At 42.6% G+C, this 25,850-nt stretch overlaps 1 protein-coding gene across 1 annotated transcript in view; it reads left to right on the top strand.

Annotated features, from left to right (window-relative positions):
• LOC138979479 (fumarylacetoacetase-like) overlaps positions 1 to 25,850 on the top strand; it is a 30,517-nt gene that overhangs the window by 174 nt on the left and 4,493 nt on the right. The window contains exons 2-12 of the mRNA XM_070352194.1: positions 1,344 to 1,454; positions 4,379 to 4,500; positions 5,332 to 5,381; positions 10,950 to 11,040; positions 13,764 to 13,861; positions 14,613 to 14,765; positions 17,225 to 17,355; positions 18,577 to 18,652; positions 20,051 to 20,097; positions 21,589 to 21,693; positions 23,304 to 23,534. Coding sequence (XP_070208295.1) covers positions 1,344 to 1,454; positions 4,379 to 4,500; positions 5,332 to 5,381; positions 10,950 to 11,040; positions 13,764 to 13,861; positions 14,613 to 14,765; positions 17,225 to 17,355; positions 18,577 to 18,652; positions 20,051 to 20,097; positions 21,589 to 21,693; positions 23,304 to 23,534 — 1,215 coding nt within the window. The remainder of the gene's footprint in view (positions 1 to 1,343; positions 1,455 to 4,378; positions 4,501 to 5,331; positions 5,382 to 10,949; positions 11,041 to 13,763; positions 13,862 to 14,612; positions 14,766 to 17,224; positions 17,356 to 18,576; positions 18,653 to 20,050; positions 20,098 to 21,588; positions 21,694 to 23,303; positions 23,535 to 25,850) is intronic.

Genomic DNA, 25,850 nt, shown 5'->3' with positions numbered 1-25,850 from the left:
TAAGAGTTGTATGAATATGATAGTAAACAAGGTGTTGTTTGCAGACGTACCGATTCAGCCAATCAAATGTGAGGAAAATACCACACCTCCGTGACCTTGATGTACCCGGGTCAAAGTTTTCAGAAGTGCGGAGATAACGAAGTCTTCCTAAGTTTACGAGCAACTATTAGATATACAGCAGCCCTGACTGCATGAGCTAATAATCCTCTGTTCTAGCTGCTTGTCTGAATGTGTCATAGCTCTCCCCCTGCACACGTTCAGTTGCTATGCGGTCAGAGAGATCATAGACCCTGGAGAGATGGAATTTGCAATCTGTATGCATATTATTATTTGTATCTGGCACTAGCAGATCGGCCTGACATGCAACTGGCCAGGCTGTCCTTCTCCTGAACAATTTAGCAGTTTAGGTGTTCATTGCAGAATGAACTCTGATTCTAGTGCACATAACACCTCCCCACCCTACGCCCGCAAGGAGTGTGGACACTTTTTTTAATGAGAATGTTTTGAAGGGGTGAGGGAGAGAAGTGTGTTGGGAGGGTAAGCTCAAAGTATGCTCAGAAAAGATCATGTATATAATTAATGACACAGTTGGGGAGGGGGTGGGAGGTCATACACATCAAAACACATGTGTGCAAAACACGAGTGTACATGGTATTTGCAGCCCATGAATGCAGAACAACAAGAAGGTGAAAATATCTGCCAGCTTATGTTCCGTGTCTATAAAGTGAACATGTTAATAACTGAAGCTGGTACTAAATTAAAGCATCACTATATTATAGCAATACGGGGATATAGCTCAGTTGGTAGCGCGCTGGATTTGTATTCAGTTGGCCGCTGTCAGCGTGAGTTCGATCCCAGGTTCGGCGGAAATTTATTTCACAGAGTCAACTTTGTGTGCAGACTCTCTTCGGTGTCCGAACCTCCCCCCGTGTACACTACATTGGGTGTGCACGTTAAAGATCCCACGATTGACAAAAGGGTCTTTCCTGGCAAAATTGCTTAGGCACAGTTAATAATTGTCTACCTATACCCGTGTGACTTGGAATAATAGGCCGTGAAAGGTAAATATGCGCCAAAATGGCTGCAATCTACTGGCCGTATAAAATTTCATCTCACACGGCATCACTGCAGAGCGCCTAGAACTGTACCCACGGAATATGCGCGATATAAGACTCACTGATTGATTGATTGAATACGTCGGTGCATTGGCTTACAATCCACACAGGTAAATACTTCTTTCTACTGGCATACATTTGGTATACTTTTCCCCTCTTGTTTTCAAACCGAATTTGTTTATTTGACAATAACAGTTTCACGAACAGTGTAATTAATTGATGTTTCAGGCCAAGCATAGGATTGGTGTGGCCATTGGAGACCACATTCTGGACCTGAGCGTTGTGAAAGGGTTGTTTGATGGGCCTGCTCTCAGCAAGGAGCAGCATGTCTTTGATGAGGTATGTTTGATCTCATGAGAGAAATGCGCAATGGCCTAGTGAATAAGATGCCGGAAGTGGAAGGTCATGGGTTCAAATCTGGGCACGCCTGGTGGGTTAAGGGTGGAGATTTTTCATATCTTCCAGGTCAATCATCTCAATGTATGTTTTTATTTATTTTATTTTATTTTATGCTGCTTGTTATCGCGCGCATATTTCAACATACGAATTCCAGGCGCAGGGATTTATTTATGCCGTGTGAGATGGAATTTTTTACACAATACGTCACGCATTCGCATCGGCCAGCAGATCGCAGCCATTTCGGCGCATATCCTACTTTTCACGGCCTATTATTCCAAGTCACACAGGTATTTTAGTGGACATTTTTATCTATGCCTATACAATTTTGCCAGGAAAGACCCTTTTGTCAATCGTGGGATCTTTAACGCGCACACCCCAATGTAGTGTACACGAAGGAACCTCGGTTTTTCGTCTCATCCGAAAGACTAGCACTTGAACCCACCACCTAGGTTAGGAAAGGGGGGAGAAAATTGTTAATGCCCTGACCCAGGGTCGAACTCGCAACCTCTCGCTTCCGAGCGCAAGTGCGTTACCACTCGGCCACCCAGTCTGTGTAGACCTGCTTCTGCCTTATCCCCCTTCGTGTGTACACGCAACCACAAGTGCGTACGAAAATAAATGTTGTGGTTCCACAAGAGCTTTTATGATTGCATGGGTCAGTTGTTATTTTAGGATCTTGATTACATTCCTTTGTCCCACACAGAGCATATCCCCCCACGGGTTAGGGGGAGTCCCATATTGGTTGGGACGAGGAAGAATTGACCCGATGCTCCCCAGCATGTCGTAAGAGGCGACTAACGGATTCTGTTTCTCCTTTTACCCTTGTTAAGTGTTTCTTGTATAGAATATAGTCAATGTTTGTAAAGATTTTAGTCAAGCAGTATGTAAGAAATGTTATGTCCTTTGTACTGGAAACTTGCATTCTCCCAGTAAGGTAATATATTGTACTACGTTGCAAGCCCCTGGAGCAAATTTTTGATTAGTGCTTTTGTGAACAAGAAACAATTGACAAGTGGCTCTATCCCATCTCCCCCCTTTCCCCGTCGCGATATAACCTTCGTGGTTGAAAACGACGTTAAACACCAAATAAAGAAAGAAAGAACAGAGAGCATAAGAGATCCCATAATCCATGTCAAGTTAGGTCGGTTACAGAAACACAAAAATACTCTGCAAGCTTCCCCCGAATCGGTGTATGGCTGCCGAAATGGCGGGGTACAAACGGTCATACACAGAAAATCCTATTCCTACTTGTGCAAAAAATACGAGTGTACATGGGAGTTTCAGCCCATGAACGAAGGAGAAAAAGACCACAGTTTTGCTAATCATGCATATATATATATGCGAGTATGTGTTTGTCTTTGTCTGCCTGTGTCTGCAGGTGTGTGCGCACATATGTTGGACTTGTGTGGCATCGTTTTGTCATGTATTAAGAAGAGGATCTTTTATCGGACAAAACCTAAGCTGCAGCAATAGCAAAAGGTTATTTGCACATTGAACATAACTGCATGGAAGGTTATTTGCACATTGAACAATTATAACCTAATGTATCGATTGGACATTGGATTTCCCTTCTTTGAGCCATATGACGTCAGAGGCCTACAAAACTTCATATTTTGGCTTTTCAGGTTGACCGAAACTTTAAAGGAACTACAAAACACACGTCATGTGTTTGATTGCATGTGTGTGTGCTGTTCAATGTCAAAACAACAACAAAGTCAGTACATGACGTGTGTTATGTAGTTCCTTTGAAGTTTCGATCAACCTGAAACGCCCAAATATGAAGCTTATGTGTTTGATTGCAAGTGTGTGTGTGCTCGTTCAATCGTCAAAACAACAAAGTCATAGTACCTGAAAGGAATTCGATCGATACATAAATGTTATTTGCGTTTTTTACCAAAATATGACATTTTACACAGATCTCGACAGTCAATGTTCGCGGTCTCGGAGAACAATGACTGTCTCGATCTGTGTAAAATGTCATATTTTGGTCAAAAACGCAAATAACGTATAATGTTTGTCCACAAGAATTGCAGATGCAAACATGAAATAAAAGTAAGTTATGTTTGAGAGTGTAAAACAGAACTGCACTGGTAATTTCATTTGGAATAGGATGTGCTTACTGGCGTTTTAAACATCACTTCAGTGTTGTTGCCAGGCCGCGGTCTTCGGTCTCTGACGCATTCCTTTCTGATTTGACGCATTGGACCTAGCCTTGTCCGGTCGATGGACCGATAGTTTCTACGTTTTGGTGGTCAACTGACCGATACATATTAGTACAAGGCGGACAAGGTCTGCAATGAATGGAATGGGAGTTGCAAAGTCGGAAAACAAACCCCGATCGAAATGCTCATGTTCGCTACGAGTGAAAATGCACTCGGTGCCGAGTCCGTGTTTGTCGTCATTTACACTTGAGGCTGCGTTTACGGAAATACCCGATTCAGCCGGTGTACCTATTTACCGAAAACGGCGCAAACAGCGGAAAGTTCATCAATATAATACTACGGCATGGTAATGCGAAGATCAGGCAGGATCCCTACATTCGCACACCGGGCACTGTATTGGAAAGGGTAGGCCAGGTATGTCAGGCTCTTTCTCCTCGCAAAGTTTATGAACAATTAAAACTAGAAAGCGACATCAAAGCAAAGTTTGCTGAAAAAGATAGATTTAACTCCGGACTGCAAGTTATTTTGCATTGCATGTATCAAAGGTATGGCGGTACAATTTGGACCTATTGTTTTTTTAAAGCCAGGACATTTGGACCAATTGTTTTTTTTTAGGGAGGTCCAAATGACCTATTGTCTTCTTAGGCTGGCAACAACACTGTCACTTTTTATTATTGTCTTATTGTACTCATTTTATTGCAGCCTACTCTCAACGCATTCATGGGCCTCGGCAGAACAGCATGGCAGGAAGCTAGAGCGACATTGCAGAAAATGTTGTCAGAATCAGACGCCACCCTAAGAGATAATGCTGACCTTAGAGCCAGGTAGGTCAACTGTACATAATTACTATCAGTAGTGATAATGATATCAATGGGGATGCTCTGAAACTCATACATGAGAATCTTCAGACTGTTCACTGAAATCAAAATGTTGCTAAGCTCCAAAGGCACAATTAACGACGCTGTGCCTAGAGGGTCCCGAGACCCCCTATTATAATTTTTCAGAGGTCTTAAGGACTTTTTGCAATTCTTTTAGACGATCCTCCACACAAGTGTAATTTGTCATATTGGTTTGATTTACTCTGTCAATTTGGGTTGGTAGAGATCTGACAGGACATTTCCTCGTCTTTGAAATACAGCAAAGTGTACGTTCTTGTCTGTTCTTTATTGAAACCAGCAGACAATTATATCAGTACCGACGTTACGCACACTTTACTGCATCCCCGGACCAGGTTTTTTCAAGTTTAGATCATCATGGGACCCAGTTCAACAACTTGTTCAGCTTCTTGTTGGTATAGAACGCGGGGACGAATAGTTTGAGAAACCCAGTGGAGCTGTTCCTGAGATACAGGTACAGAATTTCTTCAGTGTTTTGGACTTGTAAATAACTTTCAGACTTTTTCATGTATCCAGTTCCCATGCCTGCAAAATTTTTTTAATTAACCCAGAATTTTATAATTTACCTAGCAAGGTAAAGTTTCATCCCTTACACATCCCTTCTTAAACCGATTTACTGCAATCTAGCAATATTGAACAAGGACTCGTCAAGTTGATAATATTATTTCAGTTGTTTTGGAAAAAAAAATGTTTTCTTCATCAATCAAATTTGAGACAAGAATTAAACAATGTTACAACCTTGTCTGTGTATTTTTGCAGGGCTTTTGTTACGCAATCAAGCGCAACAATGCATCTACCAGCCAAGATAGGTATGTGGAATTTTTAACTGTGAATTTTAAGGTATGTTTTTGTTTTAAAGTCTGATGGTGGTGTTTTTTGTGTGTGTTTTTTTCCAAGCCCTGTCTTCCCCACTTTATGTCAAGATTAAGGCTGGAGTTCACACCTGAGGCCATATTTCAAAGTGGTTAGGCAGTTTTAAAGGTTTGTTTTTATGTTAGTTCAGTGTTTTGTTTATCAGGAAAAAACAAAATGAATAGAGCTTGTCGCGCAAAATTTTGAGATAGCGACTGAAGTTTGAGCATAGGTATGAGATTTTTTCACGCAAACCCTACTGAAGAAATTGTGATATTGTATTGTGAATATGTTAACAAAAAAACAATCGGATGATCAGAAACTGAAGAAGAGAAATAGGGAAGCAAAATAGAACATCAAACATAGTGATTTTACAGGTGAATTTGGAAAAAAACCCTTATGTATCCATTTTTGAAGCCCAATTTGAAGCATAGAACACAGTCAAACATAAATTAAAAGTGTTAAAGTGGTTACAGTGTTTAGAAATAGTGTTAAATAACAAGTTGAGTTATCCCTCTTCACAAATTTTAAGAGAAATACACCTCTTGTCGCGCAAAATTTTGAACTGTGATGCTTTTACTACCCCCACCCCCTACTCATTTTTCAGAAAAGAGTGCATATTATCTTCCAAATAGACAAGCAAGGTAGTCAGATGATCAAAACTTCAGAACAAAAATAGGGAAGCAAAATAGAACATGCAACATAGTGATTTAACTGGTGAATTTAGAAAAAACACACTTTTTTACTCATTTTATTAGCTGAATTTAAAGCTTGGAAGACAGAAATAAATAAATTAAAAGTGCAAAACTGGTTACAGTGTTCAGAAATAGTGTTAGATACCAAGTTGAGTTATCCCTCTTCATCACAGTTAAAAGAAACGCACCTCTTGTCGCGCAAAATCTTGAACTGTGATGCTTTTACTACCCCTACCCCCTACCCATTCTTCAGAAAAGAGTGCATATTATCTTCCAAATAGAAAGGCAAGGTAATCAGATGTTCAAAAACTTCAGAACAGAAATAGGGAAGCAAAAAAGAACACCCAACAGAGTGATTTAGCTGTTGAATTCAGAAAAAACCCACTTGTTTACTCATTTTATAAGCTGAATTTAAAGCTTGGATGACAGAAAAAAATAAATTAAAAGTGCTAAAGTGGTTACAGTGTTCAGAAATAGTGTTAGATACCAAGTTGAGTTATCCCTCTTCATCACAGTTAAAAGAAACGCACCTCTTGTCGCGCAAAATCTTGAACTGTGATGCTTTTACTACCCCTACCCCCTACCCATTCTTCAGAAAAGAGTGCATATTATCTTCCAAATAGAAAGGCAAGGTAATCAGATGATCAAAAACTTCAGAACAGAAATAGGGAAGCAAAAAAGAACACCCAACAGAGTGATTTAGCTGTTGAATTCAGAAAAAACCCACTTGTTTACTCATTTTATAAGCTGAATTTAAAGCTTGGATGACAGAAAAAAATAAATTAAAAGTGCTAAAGTGGTTACAGTGTTCAGAAATAGTGTTAGATACCAAGTTGAGTTATCCCTCTTCATCACAGTTAAAAGAAACGCACCTCTTGTCGCGCAAAATCTTGAACTGTGATGCTTTTACTACCCCTACCCCCTACCCATTCTTCAGAAAAGAGTGCATATTATCTTCCAAATAGAAAGGCAAGGTAATCAGATGATCAAAAACTTCAGAACAGAAATAGGGAAGCAAAAAAGAACACCCAACAGAGTGATTTAGCTGTTGAATTCAGAAAAAACCCACTTGTTTACTCATTTTATAAGCTGAATTTAAAGCTTGGATGACAGAAAAAAATAAATTAAAAGTGCTAAAGTGGTTACAGTGTTCAGAAATAGTGTTAGATACCAAGTTGAGTTATCCCTCTTCATCACAGTTAAAAGAAACGCACCTCTTGTCGCGCAAAATCTTGAACTGTGATGCTTTTACTACCCCTACCCCCTATCCATTCTTCAGAAAAGAGTGCATATTATCTTCCAAATAGAAAGGCAAGGTAATCAGATGATCAAAAACTTCAGAACAGAAATAGGGAAGCAAAAAAGAACACCCAACAGAGTTATTTAACTGTTGAATTCAGAAAAAACACACTTGTTTACTCATTTTGTAAGCTGAATTCAAAACTTGGATGACAGAAAAAAATAAATTAAAAGTGCTAAAGTGGTTACAGTGTTCAGAAATAGTGTTAGATACCAAGTTTAGTTATCCCTCTTCATCACAGTTAAAAGAAACGCACCTCTTGTCGCGCAAAATCTTGAACTGTGATGCTTTTACTTCCCCCACCCCCTACCCATTTTTCAGAAAAGAGTGCATATTGTCTTCCAAATAGAAAAGCAAGGTAGTCAGATGATCAAAAACTTCAGAACAGAAATAGGTAAGCAAAATAGAACATCCAACATAGTAATTTAACTGTTGAATTCAGAAAAAACCACTTTTTTACTCATTTTTTTAGCTGAATTTAAAGCTTGGAAGACAGAAAAAAAATTAAAAGTGTTAATGTGGTTACAGTGTTCAGAAATAGTGTTAGATACCAAGTTCAGTTATCCCTCTTCATCACAGTTAAAAGAAACACACCTCTTGTCGCGCAAAATCTTGAACTTTGATGCTTTTACTACCCCCACCCCCTACCTATTTTTCAGAAAAGAGTGCATATTATCTTACAAATAGGAAAGCAAGGTAATCAGATAATCAAAAACTTAAGATAAATAGGGAAGCAAAATAGAATATCCAACATACAGTAGTGATTTAACTGTTGAATTAAAAAAACACCTTTTTTTCTCATTTTTTGAAGCTGAATTAGAAGTTTGGAATTCCTCCGAAAGTGGCGTATGGCTGCCTAAATGGCGGGGTAAAAACGGTCATACATGTAAAAATCCACTCGTGCTAAAAACATGAGTGAACGTGGGAGTCTAAGCCCATGAACGAAGAAGAAGAGGAGGAGAAGAAGAAGAAGTTTGGAAGACAGAAAAAATAAATTAAAAGTGCTAAAGTGGTTACAGTGGTTACAGTGTTCAGAAATAGTGTTAGATACCAAGTTCAGTTGTCGCTCTTTATCACAGTTAAAAGAAACACCTCTTGTCGCGCACAATCTTGAACTGTGATCCTTTTACTACCCCCGCCCCCTACCCATTTGAACACAAAAGAGTGTATATTCTCTTCCAATTAGAAAAATAAGTAATTTGCAACTGGACATTTTTAAAATACATATTTTCTGTCAGTCCAAGGATTGCTTAGTCCATTAAAAACAAACAGACTAGGATTTAGCGCACCCATTTTAAGAAAAAGTTAACATGATAATTGATATATATATATATATATATATATATATATATATCAGACTTTTTTTTATGCAATTACTACTGAAGATTCCAGACCAGGTAAAACAATCATTTTATATTCTTTGTCACATTTTTTACTTTTTTTTTTTAATTTATCTATAGCGAGTCTTGTCTCTTTGTGTCATTTAGTTATTTTGAAGAATTCTATCCTGGCAAAAAAATTAAAAATCCCTACCTACCTACCCTATTTTGTTTACCCATGTTATTAGAAACAGACAATTTATTTTTTATTGGCCTAAAGATCTTGAAACATTTGTTTTAATAGAGAAATAACAAGTACAGCCCTTAGCTGTGTCACTCGAATTTCTTTGTCAGGCTGAAACTTAGCTGTTGCGTTGAAGTCTGCTGTGTGTGTGTGGGTTCAAAGCAACTTTCACATTCTCATCTACACATTCTCATCTACACACACGTTACTCACACAATTATACAATTCTACCCACAGAGGCGTTCGGGGATGGGGGTCTCGCACTTGGGCGAATCACACCACAAAATACAAAGTATAACGTACACAGATTTTTCTATTGAACCAAAAGGCAAATTAAATCATGAATAAATCAATCAAGCAAAACTTCCACACAATGACACATTCACTCTCGGTTCACACTGCGCTCTGGGCATGCACACTTGGCAGCACGTATACCGTTCCGACGCCGTTTGTCTTCCTGCAAGTCCAGCACAGGCACACGATTGTCCAAGAATCACAATAATCCTCGTGAATGTCACAGCAGGGCATAGTAAGGTTACGTAGAAAAGTCCAAAAGGGTGCGTTAATGGTGGTAATCCGGCACACACACACCGGGAACACACACACACACTGACACTGACACACACACACACACACACACACACACACACACACACACACACACACACACACACTGTACTCTTGGTAAGTTACCTGATAAATAATGTAGCCTGTAGATTTAACGTGGACTGAGACTGATCAGACAGGAAGAGTACTACTTTCACATTTCCGATGTTCAGCGATAAACTTGTTTTCTTCGAGAGTTCGATCTTCGTGCGATTCTGGCGCGTTGTCACCAAGAACGTTAAAAAAAAAACAGGATATCATCATGATGCCTCTCTACAATAACCAGGTCTAGGAACTCTTCATCTAAAGTCAGTCAGTATTAACCTCCTCAACACAATCCTCATCTTGTCCCATAGTGATTTCTGCTGCCAAAGAACAAAAGACCGATTTGTCGTCTTCCGGCATTGCGAAATTCAGATCTACCCCAACTTCGTGCATTATGATCTGAGCAATAAAATGTAGATGCGATAATCTGCAAACATCTCTTCAACACAATCTGCATCTTGTCCCATCGTGATTTCTGTCGGCAAATAACATGTGGTTCTCAACTCACAAGACCAATTTGTCATCTTCCAGTGTGAAATTCTGATCTGCCCCAAGTACGTGCAATAAAATGTAGAAGCGATAATCTGAAAAAAATCTGTTCGCGTGAACGCTGCCACGTTGTCATCAGTCCAATGTCTTTTATCCAGAGCAGGGACGAACACACTTTTTCATCAGCAGTTTGTTATGTTTATCCGCAGACTGCTTTCCATTAGATCTACTTGTCTGTTTTAGATTGACTCGTATGGTTCTTCAGCCAGGCAAGAAGTGCTTGTTTACAGTGACACGTTCTCACGCACGACATGTCGTAAATGCAAGTTCTAACGATTGTTTTTTATTGCACTGACAGAGAATGTCGATAGTTGTAAACTTCTGACATTTCCTAATGTTTATTTCATTATTTTGCATACGGATATGGCTAATAAGTGGATAATCTGTTACGACACGAAACGCGTTCTAAATCCGGGAAGGGAGGCTACTCCAGCGTACTGTCAGGTGTGTTCTAATACCTTAAGTATTTTCTCCCCAAAAGCCATCTTTGAAATGCAAGGATTTTTGTTTTTGGTGAATATTTGCCAAATTTAAAATATATATGTTAGCAAATTTTCCGGAAGTTCAAGCATTAATTTTGTGGTGGCGAAGTACTAAGTGTTCATCAGGTTGAAAGAAGCATCGACGGTTTGTGGACTGCCAATGTCAAACAACACCCTGGGAATGTTAATGAAAGGTTTTGCTGTCTGTCATGAATAGCATGTGAATGGTTTCGATATGCACTGTGCAACTTTCAAATTGATTCTCCTCTTTCCTTTCAATTGCAGGGGATTACACAGACTTCTACTCCTCCAGACAACACGCCATTAACGTGGGAACAATGTTCCGCGGTCCTGATAACGCTCTCATGCCGAACTGGTCAGTTCACTTTCTTTTCTTTTTTATTTCCCAGATGTACCACAGCAAGGTTGGTAGCAGGGTTTAGGCCCAAAAAAAAAGAGGTCTGTTTACGGTAACCCGACCGACCCTATTTTTTTCGCGCGACCCTAGACTTTTTTTTTGGCATTTGGGGGGGGGGGGGGGGGAAAAAAAAAATTTTGGCAAAATAACGTAAAAATATGGTTTTTGGGAAAGAAAAAAAAAAGAAAAAAAAAATCCCGACCTACCGACCCTATTTTTTTGGCCTATGTTACCGTAAACAGACCTTTTTTTTTGTTGGCCTTAGTAACATTGGGGTACCTGTGCTAACTGTCAAATGCACAAAGTCTTCAACATAAGTACTGTCAGCAGGAAGCTACAGTGGAACCCTGGCTCCCTTTAAGACCCCCCTCCCCGTCAATTTAAGACCTGCCATCTTAAGACCTTGCTGGGGCGGGGATGTAGCTCAGTCGGTAGCGCGCTGGATTTGTATCCAGTTGGCCGCTGTCAGCGTGAGTTCGTCCCCACGTTCGGCGAGAGATTTATTTCTCAGAGTCAACATTGTGTGCAGACTCTCCTCGGTGTCCGAACACCCCCGTGTGTACACGCAAGCACAAGACCAAGTGCGCACGAAAAAGACCCTGTAATCCATGTCAGAGTTCGGTGGGTTATAGAAACACGAAAATACCCAGCATGCTTCCTCCGAAAACGGCATATGGCTGTCTAAATGGTGGGGTAAAAAACGGTCATACACGTAATATTCCACTCGTGCAAAAAACACGAGTGTACGTGGGAGTTTCAGCCCACGAACGCAGAAGAAGAAGAAGAAAGACCTTGCTTTTACAGATTTTCTGTTCATAACCTCTTTAAAGTAACCTCAATTTTAAGAATTCTTTTTTTTTTTTTGACCTGGGCCTGAATGCATAGCCCCTCGAGGCATACTTTTAGGATTTCATAGCGCTGTGGAGCGCATAGCTATGAAACGCACTATAGAACTCAGCGGTCTGCATGCATGAGGTCAAATAGTGCCTGCAATAACTAAGAGCGGCTCTATTTATAACACGTAGATAGCGGAAGGGATTCCCCGTCATCCTGTGTCTCTGCGCATGCGTCAAGCTTTGTGATGCTTCGCGGCGGGTCTGTTTTACACCATTTTCCGCAGACAGTTTGGAAAGCCTGTCTCCTGATCAAACTTGGCTTTCGTGGTTTGGAAACTATATCCATTCCGGTACCCTCGCCATAAAGTCACTCTCTTGCTGGTTCTGCATGCTGTGTTTGATGTTATAAATTCCCGTATTATTATTATTATTATCATTATTATTATGTACCGCGATCAGTTCGCCACACACATCTTGAAAAGATCCGCACGCGTAAAAACTGACCCAAACACGACTACAAAGTCAAGATAACCCGCAGAACCGGCGGCAATGCACCCTTTCGATTCGGCAGTTCGAGTTGCTCTTACAGTTCATCCGTGATTGCAAGAATGTTCTGCCGACGAAAAGCGGAATTTTCTGTACAGTTCCACGTCGTCGTAACGATTCAGTGGATGTAGGCGGTCAAGAAAGATCCGGTTGCTTCTCAATAGCCGGTTCCATAACTCTTATTGGAAGGAGGGGCCTGCTGTAACTTTATGGATGGCATTAGGCTCTATGCGCGGTCCATGCATTAGAAATAAGAGACTTTATGGAGTCCACAGACTTTATTGCAGTGACGTCATCAATTTAGGCTCCTATGGAGGGGCTATGCATTCCGGTCCTGATTTTCTCAGATTTTTTGGGAGGTCTCAAAAGGGGGTTCCACTGTACGATGTATATTCGTTCTGATGTATATTCGTTCTGCTGCTTTATGCCAGACTGATTTGACAGTAGGCAGTTGCCACAGTAGAATCTTATCAATGTCAGGGTAGGATAGGTGGCTGCAGAGGGTAGGTGGCTGGAGATGAGAGAAATAAGACACAAGATGTTATTACAGCCACGTGCAGTACACAGGAATGTTGCTTTGCATGTTCTGCATGTGGCACTGACACACTGTGACACATACTCTTCCTAGGAAGCTGTATTCATGATGATGTTGTTGTGCAGGACTCACTTGCCGCTGGGGTACCAGGGCAGAGCGTCATCAGTGGTGGTGTCTGGGGGGTGAGAAGGGGGGAGGATGCTGTGTATGTTGCGCAAGGTGACCTGCAGTACCAAGCTCTCTTCCTAGGAAGTTGTATAGTCATGATGTTGTTGTGCAGGACTCGCTTGTCAGTAGTGGTGACTGGGGGGGGAGGATGCTGTGTATGTTGCGCAAGGTGACCTGCAGTACCAAGCTCTCTTCCTAGGAAGTTGTATAGTCATGATGTTGTTGTGCAGGACTCGCTTGTCAGTAGTGGTGACTGGGGGGGGGGGGGGGAGGATGCTGTGTATGTTGCGCAAGGTGACCTGCAGTACCAAGCTCTCTTCCTAGGAAGTTGTATAGTCATGATGTTGTTGTGCAGGACTCGCTTGTCAGTAGTGGTGACTGGGGGGGGAGGATGCTGTGTATGTTGCGCAAGGTGACATGCAGTACCAAGCTCTCTTCCTAGGAAGCTGTATAGTCATGATGTTGTGCAGGACTCGCTTGTCAGTAGTGGTGACGGGGGGGTGGGGAGGGATGCTGTGTATGTTGCGCTAGCTGACAAGCAGTACCAAGCTCTCTTCCTAGGAAGCTGTATTCATGATGTTGTTGTTGTTGTGCAGGACTCACTTGCCGGTGGGGTACCATGGCAGAGCGTCATCAGTGGTGGTGTCTGGGACCCCCATCACACGGCCCAAGGGACAGATGAGGCCTGATGAGAGTGAATGACCTTTTCTTGTCTCTTTGTTGGTTTTGCAGACCCACACTGCACATTGAGTGTAGTACAATGGTACCTGTGATGAAAGGACACCCTTGGGACCTGCTAAAAGTGTCCCTACATAGCAGGTGGCCTGTTTTGACAGGTATATTTTAGTGGAGATAAAGGGACAATCGAAAGTGTCCTTTCATGGGTGTCCACTTATCAGAGGGGCCTCACATCACAGGTACCACTGTAGTAAACGATATGAACAAGATAACAATGAAAAACTACTCACCAGATGCAAACGGGCACATGGAAAAATAAGGACCGGTTTTGACTAGGTTCTGTCAACAAATGTGTACATGGAAAAATGAGGACCGGTTTTGACTAGGTTCTGTCTGTATTCTTCTCTCTCTGTTAGCTCTTTTTTTCTTTTTCTTTTTTTAGATCAGAGATTTTTCATTCACTAGTCTAATACTAGGAGAAGCAGGCTTTGTTCAGCCAACGTTACCCGCGTGTAGAGCAGGAGCGTGAAGCGATCTTTGGTTGATTGTCAGAAGATATAAGTGGAAACCTATAGTGGGAATCTATAGTTACCTATGAAGTTAACCAATAAACTATTTAACTACGCTTCAATGCTGCTCAATACGCAAACGGCTACAATTCCAGTGAATAACAATCCTGCACGCTTCCTTTACTCTCGCATACAAGTGCTACATTATGTGCTTTATTTACAATTATCTTTTTCTTGATTTGTTTTGTCCGCATTCAGGCCAGCCCCCGGTGTTTGGAGCGTGCAAACTGTTGGACATAGAACTAGAGATGGGGTTCTTCACAGGGCCAGCCACCAAGCTCGGAGAGAGTGTTCCCATCTCCAAGACTGACGACTACATTTTTGGCATGGTCTTGATGAACGACTGGAGTGGTGAGTTTGAAGATTTCGATGAATTTCTAAGACTACTGTGGAATCCCCCTTATAATTGAAGACGGCCTTAAAGGTACTGAACTTGTCAAATCCAGGTGCACGGAGCCCCTGGGGCTTTTAGTCATACCTCAGGCAGCTATCCGTTAGAAGAACTACCAAGTTTCATTGACTTGCACCCAAAGAGTCAAGAACTGCGATTTTTTTACTAATTAATTTCGTACTCGGACCCGGCTGGTCTTGGCCTATTTTTGGATCTAAATTTAGATCAGGTAGATCACCACATCATGCACAAAAAGACACGTCACTAGCAAACTATGTCAGGCGTCATCATGAGTTTGTGTAAAACAAAATGAAGGCCGGAATCACTCAGTTGAATCGAACTCCGACCAAACACCACGTAATAACTAGGTTAATTTATGCACTCGCATGAACAAGAAACTGTCGAGCTTCACAGATGTCGTCGTTGGGTAGTTTTGGGTTTGTTTTACTACCATAGGAGGATTTTTGAACTGTAAATGCACTCAGCTGCAACAAAAACGCAAAACGAAGGCTGTGAGCTGCACTGTGCCTTTAAACAAGGCTGTGAGCTGCACTGTGCCTTTAAACAAGGCTGTGAGCTGCACTGCGCCTTTAAGTTTGAGGAATTCAGGTCTGAAAAGAAAGCAAGTCTTAAAATGAAGGTAAATTTATAGTGATTATGAACAGACACTCCGAAAATAAAGGTAAATTTATAGTGATTATGAACAATCACTCTGAAAATGAAGGTAAATTTATAGTGATTATGAACAGACACTCTGAAAATGAAGGTAAATTTATAGTGATTATGAACAGACACTCTGAAAATGAAGGTAAATTTATAGTGATTATGAACAGACACTCTGAAAATGTAAAAACAACAAAAAAGGGAGGTTGGGTTGGGTATGGGACAATGTCTTCAATCTGGGATCTATTGAAAGTGTCCAGCTGCCTCGAGGATAGGGACCACAGTATTGTTTCGTACTTGTCAAAACCCTATGCACTGAGAATCAAACGTGCTGGGGTTCTAGACAGGATTCTGGCAATTTGATAAGTTGTGGCAGATGAAATAATTCATCCTTTGATATTGGTGGTCCAGAAAAGAGAAAATGTAAGTTTTACGCCCTCACGGCAAAGCCATTAGGGGCATGTTACACGGGAAAACCCGGCTTTGTATGATAATAAATATGCGGGGGGGGGGGGGGGGGGGGGGGGGGGATGGGATGGGATGGGATGGGATGTAGGCAGCTGGCTGCCGGCTGCCAGAGGAGACCTGAAATGGGCTAGGGACCGGCTTGGGTCGTCTTGGGTCAGTGCTGGAATGGTTACTTTATTGGCTGTTGGCCGAACGGACACCCGGGCTTCAAATTTTTGCATGCATGTATTCGTGTTTCCGAGGCCTGAGGCTTTCGCTGTGACCCTGGGATCTTTATCGTGCGCATGCGTGCACACGGGGGTGTTCATACACCGAGGAGAGTCTGCACAAAGTTGATTCTGGGACACACATCCCGCGCCAAACTTGGGGGTTGAACCCGGCCACGCTGACGAAAATATTCAGGCTGTGTTTTTACAAGTTCACTATTTGTATCATAAGTGTTGGTCTGTCAGTCTTCTTCAAAGACCACTGGGTCGATGTACTGTAAATGGAACGCTTCATTTTGTCAATAATCAAACGTTCCAATAACCTACTAATATATATATTTTTTTTTAATTCTGAATTTTGGATGTGTGTTTTATACTCCTTACACACCCATGTAAATATTGTGTGTTTTATACTCCTTACACTCCCATGTAAATATTGTGTGTTTTATACTCCTTACACTCCCATGTAAATATTGTGTGTTTTATACTCCTTACGCTCCCATGTAAATATTGTGTGTTTTATACTCCTTACACTCCCATGTAAATATTGTGTGTTTTATACTCCTTACACTCCCATGTAAATATTGTGTGTTTTATACTCCTTACACTCCCATGTAAATATTGTGTGTTTTATACTCCTTACACTCCCATGTAAATATTGTGTGTTTTATACTCCTTACACTCCCATGTAAATATTGTGTGTTTTATACTCCTTACACTCCCATGTAAATAGTGTGTGTTTTATACTCCTTACACTCCCATGTAAATATTGTGTGTTTTATACTCCTTACACTCCCATGTAAATATTGTGTGTTTTATACTCCTTACACTCCCATGTAAATATTGTGTGTTTTGTACTCCTTACACTCCCATGTAAATATTGTGTGTTTTATACTCCTTACACTCCCATGTAAATATTGTGTGTTTTATACTCCTTACACTCCCATGTAAATGTGTGTTTTATACTCCTTACACTCCCATGTAAATATTGTGTGTTTTATACTCCTTACACTCCCATGTAAATATTGTGTGTTTTATACTCCTTACACACCCATGTAAATATTGTGTGTTTTTGTTGACAGCTCGTGACATTCAGAAGTGGGAGTACGTCCCTCTGGGCCCTTTCCTTGGGAAGAGCTTCGGCACCACCATATCACCTTGGGTGGTCACCATGGACGCACTCAGACCTTTTGCCGTGCCCAATGCAGCACAGGTAAGACTCTTAAACTTGTCTTGATGTGGACAACCCCCGTCCCCCACCACCTGAAAAAAATCAGATCATTCTTAAAATGGAGGTAAAATTAAAGACACAGTAAGCCTCCCGTAAACCATCACAGATACCGTCAGGCTTTTACACACAGTACAAACACCCTTTCATTTAAACACTCACCGCTTGAGAACATCCTAGGTGCCCTCCGTAAAGAGCGAGCAATTTTCAAAGAATTTATTTTTGCGTGGTTTATCTTACCCCTGAGCCATCGTGAACCCGTGTGATCCAGTTTCCCTTTTTCACAATGTAGTCGTCAGTTAGTCATTTGAATGCGACTCGATGTGAGCTTATCTGCAATAGCACGTTATTATGTACCTCTGACTATGCACGAAACAAACGGCTGTGGTTCACAAGAACTCTAGCGATGGCTTTTGACTGTTCAGAGGAACTGGCGATGCCTATAAACCGTCGTCTGCTACGAGAACCACGACCTTGCGTGACCCTGCTTCCGGGCTTTTCTTTTTTCAAACTTTCAAAACTTCGAATTGTACTGATCTTGTCTTGGTGAAAAAAGAATTCTTTTATGATTTAAGAATGTTTGTGTAACAAGCTGTCAATTTATTATTTATATTTTAAAAGTTTGGTCTAGCGCAAAACGCACCACGGTCCGATTGTCTCTGAGCAATCGGCGCAAAATTAATTCTTTAAAAATTGCTCGCTCTTTACGGAGGGCACCTAGGATGTTCTCGTTTGGTGAGCGTTCAAATGGAAGGGTGTTTGTACTGTGTGTAAAAGCCTGACAGTATCTGTGATGGTTTACGGGAGGCTTACTGTGCCTTTAAGGAGACATGAATAGAAAATATGAAAAAGCAAGGTTTTTTTTTTTTTTTAAAGGGAGGTCAAATATACAGTTTGCCTTTGCTGAAAAATTTGAAGAGGAAACGTGCTTGTCTGTGCCTTGCCATTTGTGTGGGTGGTTGGTTTTTTTACTCTATTGGTGTAAAAAAAAAAAAAAAAAATCTGAATTGTTGTTTTGATGAAAACATGCACATATCATTGTCAGCACACACATCAACAAAAAATTAAGTTTGCCAGCCTTACCTGTGTTCTTGATGCGTATAGGGACAATGAAGCTGATCGTAAGTTAGGAATGAAATTTAAGAAGCGGGATGTCATTGAGGGCGAGGCTGATGATGATGATGATGACTAATATTCGTGTTCCAGGACCCAACACCACTGCCCTACCTACAGCACAGTGATAACTTCACATTTGACATCAAACTGGAGGTGGCTTTGAATTGTAAGTCTGGTTTGCGTAAATCATTTTATGCAGGTTTCCTAATTCTAGATCCCAAATTCTGTCTACAGCTTTGATTAAACTTGCAATATCACACTTTCAGAGGGTGAATTCAATTACCCATAAGGAAAGTATGCTTAAAGGCACAGTACGCCTCCCGTAAACCATCACAGATACTCTCAGGCTTTTACACACAGTACAAACACCCTTCCATTTAAACACTCACCGCTTGAGAACATCCTAGGTGCCCTCCGTAAAGAGCGAGCAATTTTTAAAGAATTAATTTTGCGCCGATTGCTCTGCGTTTTGGCGCTAGACCTAACTTTTAAAATCTAAATAATAAATTGACAGCTTGTTACACAAACATTCTTAAATCATAAAAGAATTCTTTTTTCATCAAGACAAGATCAGTACAATTCGAAGTTTTGAAAGTTTGAAAAAAGAAAAGCCCGGAAGCAGGATCACGCAAGGTCGTGGTTCTCGTAGCAGACGACGGTTTGTTAGCATCGCCAGTTCCTCTGAACAGTCAAAAGCCATCGCTAGAGTTCTTGTGAACCACAGCCGTTTGTTTCGTGCATAGTCAGAGGTACATAATAACGTGCTATTGCAGATAAGCTCACATCTAGTCGCATTCAAATTACTAACTGACGACTACATTGTGAAAAAGGGAAACTGAATCACACGGGTTTATGATGGCTCAGGGGTAAGATAAACCACGCAAAAATAAATTCTTTGAAAATTGCTCGCTCTTTACGGAGGGCACCTAGGATGTTCCCGTTTGGTGAGCGTTCAAATGGAAGGGTGTTTGTACTGTGTGTAAAAGCCTGACAGTATCTGTGATGGTTTACGGGAGGCTTACTGTGCCTTTAAGGAGTTAGCAAAAAAGTAGGCCTTTAAGTAAGTTCTGTCTTTAATGTGCGTCCCTTTCCATAGTTAGGACAGTATCAGTAAACAAGCATACATGTTTACTTCAATTACATGTTGTGCTGTTATCATATTTTTCATGCCTTATAATATCCTGTTTAAATGGAAGATTAAAGATATCATTCTTCAAATGAAAGCTTGCAAACATTCAAGTGTGGGTTTTAGAGGATAGCTTGGTTAATTGTTGCAGGTAATTATCTTACTTTAAATGCATGCTGCTTGAGGCAAAGTTGCAAAGATGTGCTCGTGTTGTGAAACATTGTCCTTCATAAAGTTACAAGCATCAGTGCATTACTTACTTACTTAGGCCCTTTGCCGCCAGCGGAGCAAAGGCCATTGACAACATTTCTCCATCGCACCCTGTTCTGGGCTGTTCTTTCCGCTTCTGCCCAGCTGTTTCCTTGCCTCTTCAGTTAATCATAATGCATGGCTGTACGCAAACCTGTACTTTTTGTTTTCTTCCAATGTTTTCCTCAGGTCCAGACCTTCCAAAGCCAGCTACCGTTTCACGCAGCAATTTCAAGGTAACCAAGAAATCATTGAGGATCGATTGTAATTCTGGTTGATAAGGTTGGGATTACAACTGGCAGATGGGTGGGGGGGTGGGGGGGGGGGGGGGTGTAATAGTTTGGTGTTATGTGTTTATATTCGGAGGCTATCGTAGGGTCACACTCTCAGCCACATCAGTATAACATCAGACGAATGTCTATCACTAAGTTTATTCATTAAAGTATAGAGCATAAGATATAAGCAGCATACAGTAACAGAGCTGAGCACAGAGTGAAACTCATTAGCATAAGGATGCTGTGCTGGGAGAAGCTTAGGGTGCACAATGTACTCTTATTCTAATTGATACCAGACCGTGGGAAGAGGTCTGAGAGATAACAGTGAGGGGAGGCTGGGTGGTGGCACAGTTGCTAGTACTACATCCCCTCTCTTTTGGAAAGCAAGTATAACACACTGTACAAATCTCGAACATAGTGTCACTTCTTACTAAGTAACATAGGATAACCTACAACCACAAAAGATATTATATTATCAACACCAAGGGTGATAGGAACTGTTCTTAGACTGTTTTCACAAGAGTCGTGGTTGCAGTGGCTGAGTACACAGAAACGCTACTAACAAGTGTCTTGGAAATTGTTGGTGCTGGTTGGCACTGTTCTGCATTATATCAGTGTCACAGATTAGATCCTAGAATATTTTCTTGAAACCAGGAGACAGTCATAATTGAAAGTAATGTCTGGAAGAGTCACACAGTACTTTGACTTTGTTCAGTCAGTTCTTTGACTTTTTTCTTCTTACCAGTTTGTTTCAACTACGGTTAGAAAATTACATTGAAAATTACATACTACTTTCTACACATAAAACAACATAAACATACACATTGACAACACTTCACATGTGTCTGTGTGTGAGGATTGTATTGTTGTGTGATTATAAATGTATGTATGTAAAACATGTAAAACACATTGTGTATGTGTGTTTCTCCTCTTCTTCAGGAAAACTTGCTGTCTTCATGCATGCTCTTCTTTCTTCTTTCTTGCAAGTACTTCTGTTAGCTACATTGTTTGAATGAGTCGCTGTGGTTGTTGTGTGTGTCTGTTGGATCGTCGAAGGGTTGTTGGAACTGTCGACTCGGTGTTGTCACTGCGTTGGGGTGTGTTGTTCACAGGTTGTGGGGTGTCTTGGCGAGGCGGTCTGAGACTGGCATCTTGTTGTTGGTCTGCCCAGGTGAGACGTTTCTGCATGGTGGGCAGGTCTCGCAGCTGTCTTCTGTTGCGGCGGTAGATGCCACCATTGGGTGTCCGGATGGTGTATGATCTTGGTTCAGGCCTCTTGTTGACGACAGTTGCTGGTATCCATGTGCCGTTGTTTTCTTGCATCTGAACCTTCTGGCCTGTGTGAAGTGGAGGAAGGTCTCGGGCTGAACGATCGTGGTATTTCTTTTGATTCTGTTGGCGGACTTGAAGATTCCTGCGCGCTTTCCTGTTGTATGGAGTGGGTTTGGCCAGGTGTGGGAGATTGGACTGGAGATTGCGGGAGTAGAGGAGTTCAGCAGGAGAAGGGAGCGAACTGTCAATGGGGGTGGTGCGGAGACAAAGCAGTGCCAGGTCTGGGTCAGAGTTGCTCTGCTTTGCTTTGAGCAATGTCTTCTTGACTGTCTGCACCATGCGTTCCGCAAATCCATTGGACTGGGGGTATCTTGGGGAACTGGTGACATGTTGGAATCCCCATTCTGCTGAGAATGTTGCGAACTCGTTAGAGTCATATTGTGGTCCGTTGTCTGATATGACCTTTGTAGGTATTCCGTGTTCGCTAAACAGCTGTTTCAGTGCTGTGATGACTGAAGTGCTGGTTGGCTGAGCGGGTAAGCGTCTGATGAAAGGCATCTTGGAGAAGTAGTCTGAGACTAAGATGTATTCCTTTCCGTCAAAATGAAATAGGTCTGTGCCGACGTTTTGCCAAGGTCTGGTTGGAACGTCGTGGGGGAGGAGAGTTTCTGCCTGCTGGCTGTTTAGGTTGCTTTGGCAGACGTTGCATCTCTTCACCCAGTCATCAATGTGTGCATTGATTCCACGCCAGTAGACGCAAGTCTTGGCGCGAAGCTTGCATTTTTCACTTCCTTGATGACCAGCATGAATGTTCTGCAGTATGTATGCTTGCATCGCTGCCGGTATGATGATTCGATCTCCTTTGAGCACCAAATCATCCTCCACACTTAGTTCATCTTTGCATGACCAGTAGTCTCGCAGTCGTTTGGGCAGAAGTTTTGCGTTATCTGGCCACCCATCGATGATGGTGTCTCTCAATGCTGCAAGGTCAGGGTCGGCATCTGTTTTCTGCCGTAGCTCCTGAAGCCTGTCAGATGAAAACTGGACTGCGTAGATGGACTGCTCCAGGCTGATTGATTTACCGGGTGTCGGGTTAAGTCTGGAGAGACTGTCAGCAAGGATCATCTCTTTTCCGGGGCGATATTGAATGGTGACGTCATAGTGTTGTAACTGTAACATCATTCGCTGCAAGCGAGGTGGAGTACTAGCTAGGCTTTTCTTCTGCACCTGTTCCAGGGGTTTGTGGTCACTTTCGACCACAAAGTGTTTTCCATAGATGTACGTATGGAATCGCGTGCATCCAAAGACGACAGCAAGAAGTTCACGTTCAATGTTCGCATAGCGTTGTTCTGTGTCGGTCAGGGCCTTGCTGGCGAACGCTATGGGTTTGCCGTCTTGTAATAGGGCTGCTCCAACTCCGATTTTCGATGCGTCGACCTGTATGGTAGTCTTCTTGGATACGTCGAAGAAGGAGAGGGCTGTGTCTTTGCAGATTGATGCTTTGAGGTCGTCGAATACTTTCTGCAACGAGCTGTTCCACTCAAAGATGACTCCTTTCTTGGTCAATGCACGGAGGGGTGCTGTCTTGTCGGACAGTTTGGGGATGAAAGGAGACATGAACTGAACTATGCCAAGGAAGCGCTGAACATCAGTGACGGACTTTGGGGCTGGCAAGGCCTGGATCTCTGAGCATTTGTCTGGATCAGGATGGACTCCTTCTAGGTCATAGATCATCCCAAAGAATTTGATTTGAGATGTCTTGATGTGGCATTTGTCGCTGTTGAAGACGAGACCACATTTTCTTGCCACGTCCATCAGATGGTGAAGGTTCCTGTCGTGGTCCTCTTCATCCTTGCCATGAACGATGACGTCATCGGTGATTCCGATGGTACCAGGACTTGGCTGAGGATGCGGTCCATGGCTTGCTGGAATGCATCTTGGCTCACGTTGAGGCCAAAGGGAAGACGATTGAAGCGGAATCGGCCAACAGGGCTGTTGAAGGTGGTGAGCATGGAGGATTCTTCATCAAGTTTGATGGCCCAATATCCGTGTTTGGCGTCGAGTTTGCTGAAAACCTTGGAGCCACTGAGGCGATTGGTGATCTCCTCGATTGTAGGGGTCTTGTGGTGAGTCCTCTTGATGCACTGATTCAGTGCTCTGGGATCCAGGCACACACGCAGACCGCCACTAGCCTTCCTGCTGAAAGCTAGTGCGTTAACCCAGTCTGTGGGCTCCGTGACAGGGGTGATTACGCCAATGTTCTCCATCTTCTTCAGCTCCGATTTGATTTCATCTAGAAGCTGGATGGGATACTTGCGTGGAGGCTGCACCACTGCTTGGGCTCCCTCCTTGAGCGTGATGTGTAGCTCACCTTCAAAGTTGCCTATACCCTCAAATCTGTCAGGGTATGTGCGCTCCAGGTCACTGGCGTTCTTGACTGGCTTCAGTGCTGGTGCTGCTGCTGTTTGAATGGCGCAGTGAACGGTGACCAGCTTCAGCTGTCTGCTGCTGGGTAGTCCCAGGATGGCTGGACCGTTGCTGTCTGTGACAAAAAATTCTGCGTCATGCCATTCTGTTTTCTTGAATTTGCATTGGATCGTGATGACTCCAAACTGCTTGATGAGTGTCCCGTTGTACGCTTGTAGTACAGTGCGACGTAGTTCTGTGGCGCCTGCTGCCGGGAAACCCTCAGGGTTGAGCTGCTCGGGAAACATTCGCCGATAGATGCGCAGTGGGAGTATGTTTCCCTGTGCTCCCGTGTCCACCTTTACTCTAAGGGATGCTGGCATTGAATACTTGATGTCCAGGCTGGCGTATAGCTCATCCCGGTTGTCGCCGTTATTTGTCTCTATGCTAGAGAAATCCAGGCAGGCGAAGTCGTCAGTAGGGTCATCATCGCTGATGTCTTGCACGGCGTTGATGTGTTTCCTGCCGCCTTGCTGGTGGCCAGGTCTACCGCGTCGCCGCCCTTGGGGTTTGTGTTGTTTAAGACTCTGTGCAGCATGTCCAGGTCTGTCTGTGCTACCGCTGGTGCTCGAGCGGCATACCTTCTGCCAGTGGTTGGGCCTGAGGCATTTTGAGCACTTAGTGCCGTAGGCTGGGCATTGTCGAGGTGGGTGTTTTCCACCGCAGTTTCCGCATGCTCTGCTGTCCTTTGCTCTGATGGCATCGATGGTCGAGCCTGTATCTGTCAATTCCTGCATTTGACGCATATGGTTCGCTGTAGCCTCGTGTGACTTTGCTAGTTCTAGGGCTGTAGCGAGGGTCAGGGTGCTGTCCCGAGAGAGGAGTTCACGCTGGACAGTGGAAATAGATGTCCCAGCGATAAGTTGCTCTAAAACTCTCTCATCTTCTGCGGCTTTGTCAGTATATTTGCATTTGATGGCCTTTGTTCTGCATCTTGTGCAAAAATCTTCTACCGACTCCCCTGTCCGTTGCGTCAGTCGCTGCATTTCTAGCCGATGAATGCGGAAATTTTGTGGTGGTTGGAGTAGCTGCAATCTGTCCCAGATGTTTTTGGGGTCTTCGAGCTGTTCGACAGTGAGGTTCCATGTGTTGAGTAGACGTAAACCCTCACTGCCAAGCCACAACATGATGTAGTTGTGTTGCAGTTTTTTCTCAGTGTTTTTCACTTTAAACCACATGTCGCAGAGCTGCTTAAAATCTTGGAGTGCTTGTGCCTTGTCATCTGATGACCAGTCCATCTTTGGGCGTGGCAATGGTGCATCAGCCATGTTGGTTGTGTGTGCGTGGTAAAATTGAGAAAGATACCACTTACCGGATTGTGCGGAGTGACGGTTACGGAGTCGATGATGTATCCGTGTACAGCACTAGCATTACTGTCTGTCAGAGACACAGTCACTGGTGGTCAGGATAGTGTCCAGGATAATTATTCAGTAATCCAGTTGAAGACAGGGAATGACACAGTTACTAATGGTTAGTCACTGTTCCAGACTCACAGAGATCACAATCACAGTCACAAAGTTCTAGGTAGTACAGTTCCGATGATCAGAAGCTGTCAGTGTCACACACACAAAAGCTGGCACAGAAAACACTTGTAAGTTGTAAGATGTTCACACTGGGGCACCAGAGCTGCCACCATGTAATAGTTTGGTGTTATGTGTTTATATTCGGAGGCTATCGTAGGGTCACACTCTCAGCCACATCAGTATAACATCAGACGAATGTCTATCACTAAGTTTATTCATTAAAGTATAGAGCATAAGATATAAGCAGCATACAGTAACAGAGCTGAGCACAGAGTGAAACTCATTAGCATAAGGATGCTGTGCTGGAAGAAGCTTAGGGTGCACAATGTACTCTTATTCTAATTGATACCAGACCGTGGGAAGAGGTCTGAGAGATAACAGTGAGGAGAGGCTGGGTGGTGGCACAGTTGCTAGTACTACAGGGGGGGTATTGTTTATCGTCTCTTCAGCGTA

This window comes from Littorina saxatilis, linkage group LG11, assembly GCF_037325665.1.
Source record: "Littorina saxatilis isolate snail1 linkage group LG11, US_GU_Lsax_2.0, whole genome shotgun sequence".
In the NCBI taxonomy this organism is placed as follows: Eukaryota; Metazoa; Mollusca; class Gastropoda; order Littorinimorpha; family Littorinidae; genus Littorina; species Littorina saxatilis.
This window is presented reverse-complemented; position numbering and strand designations above follow the sequence as displayed.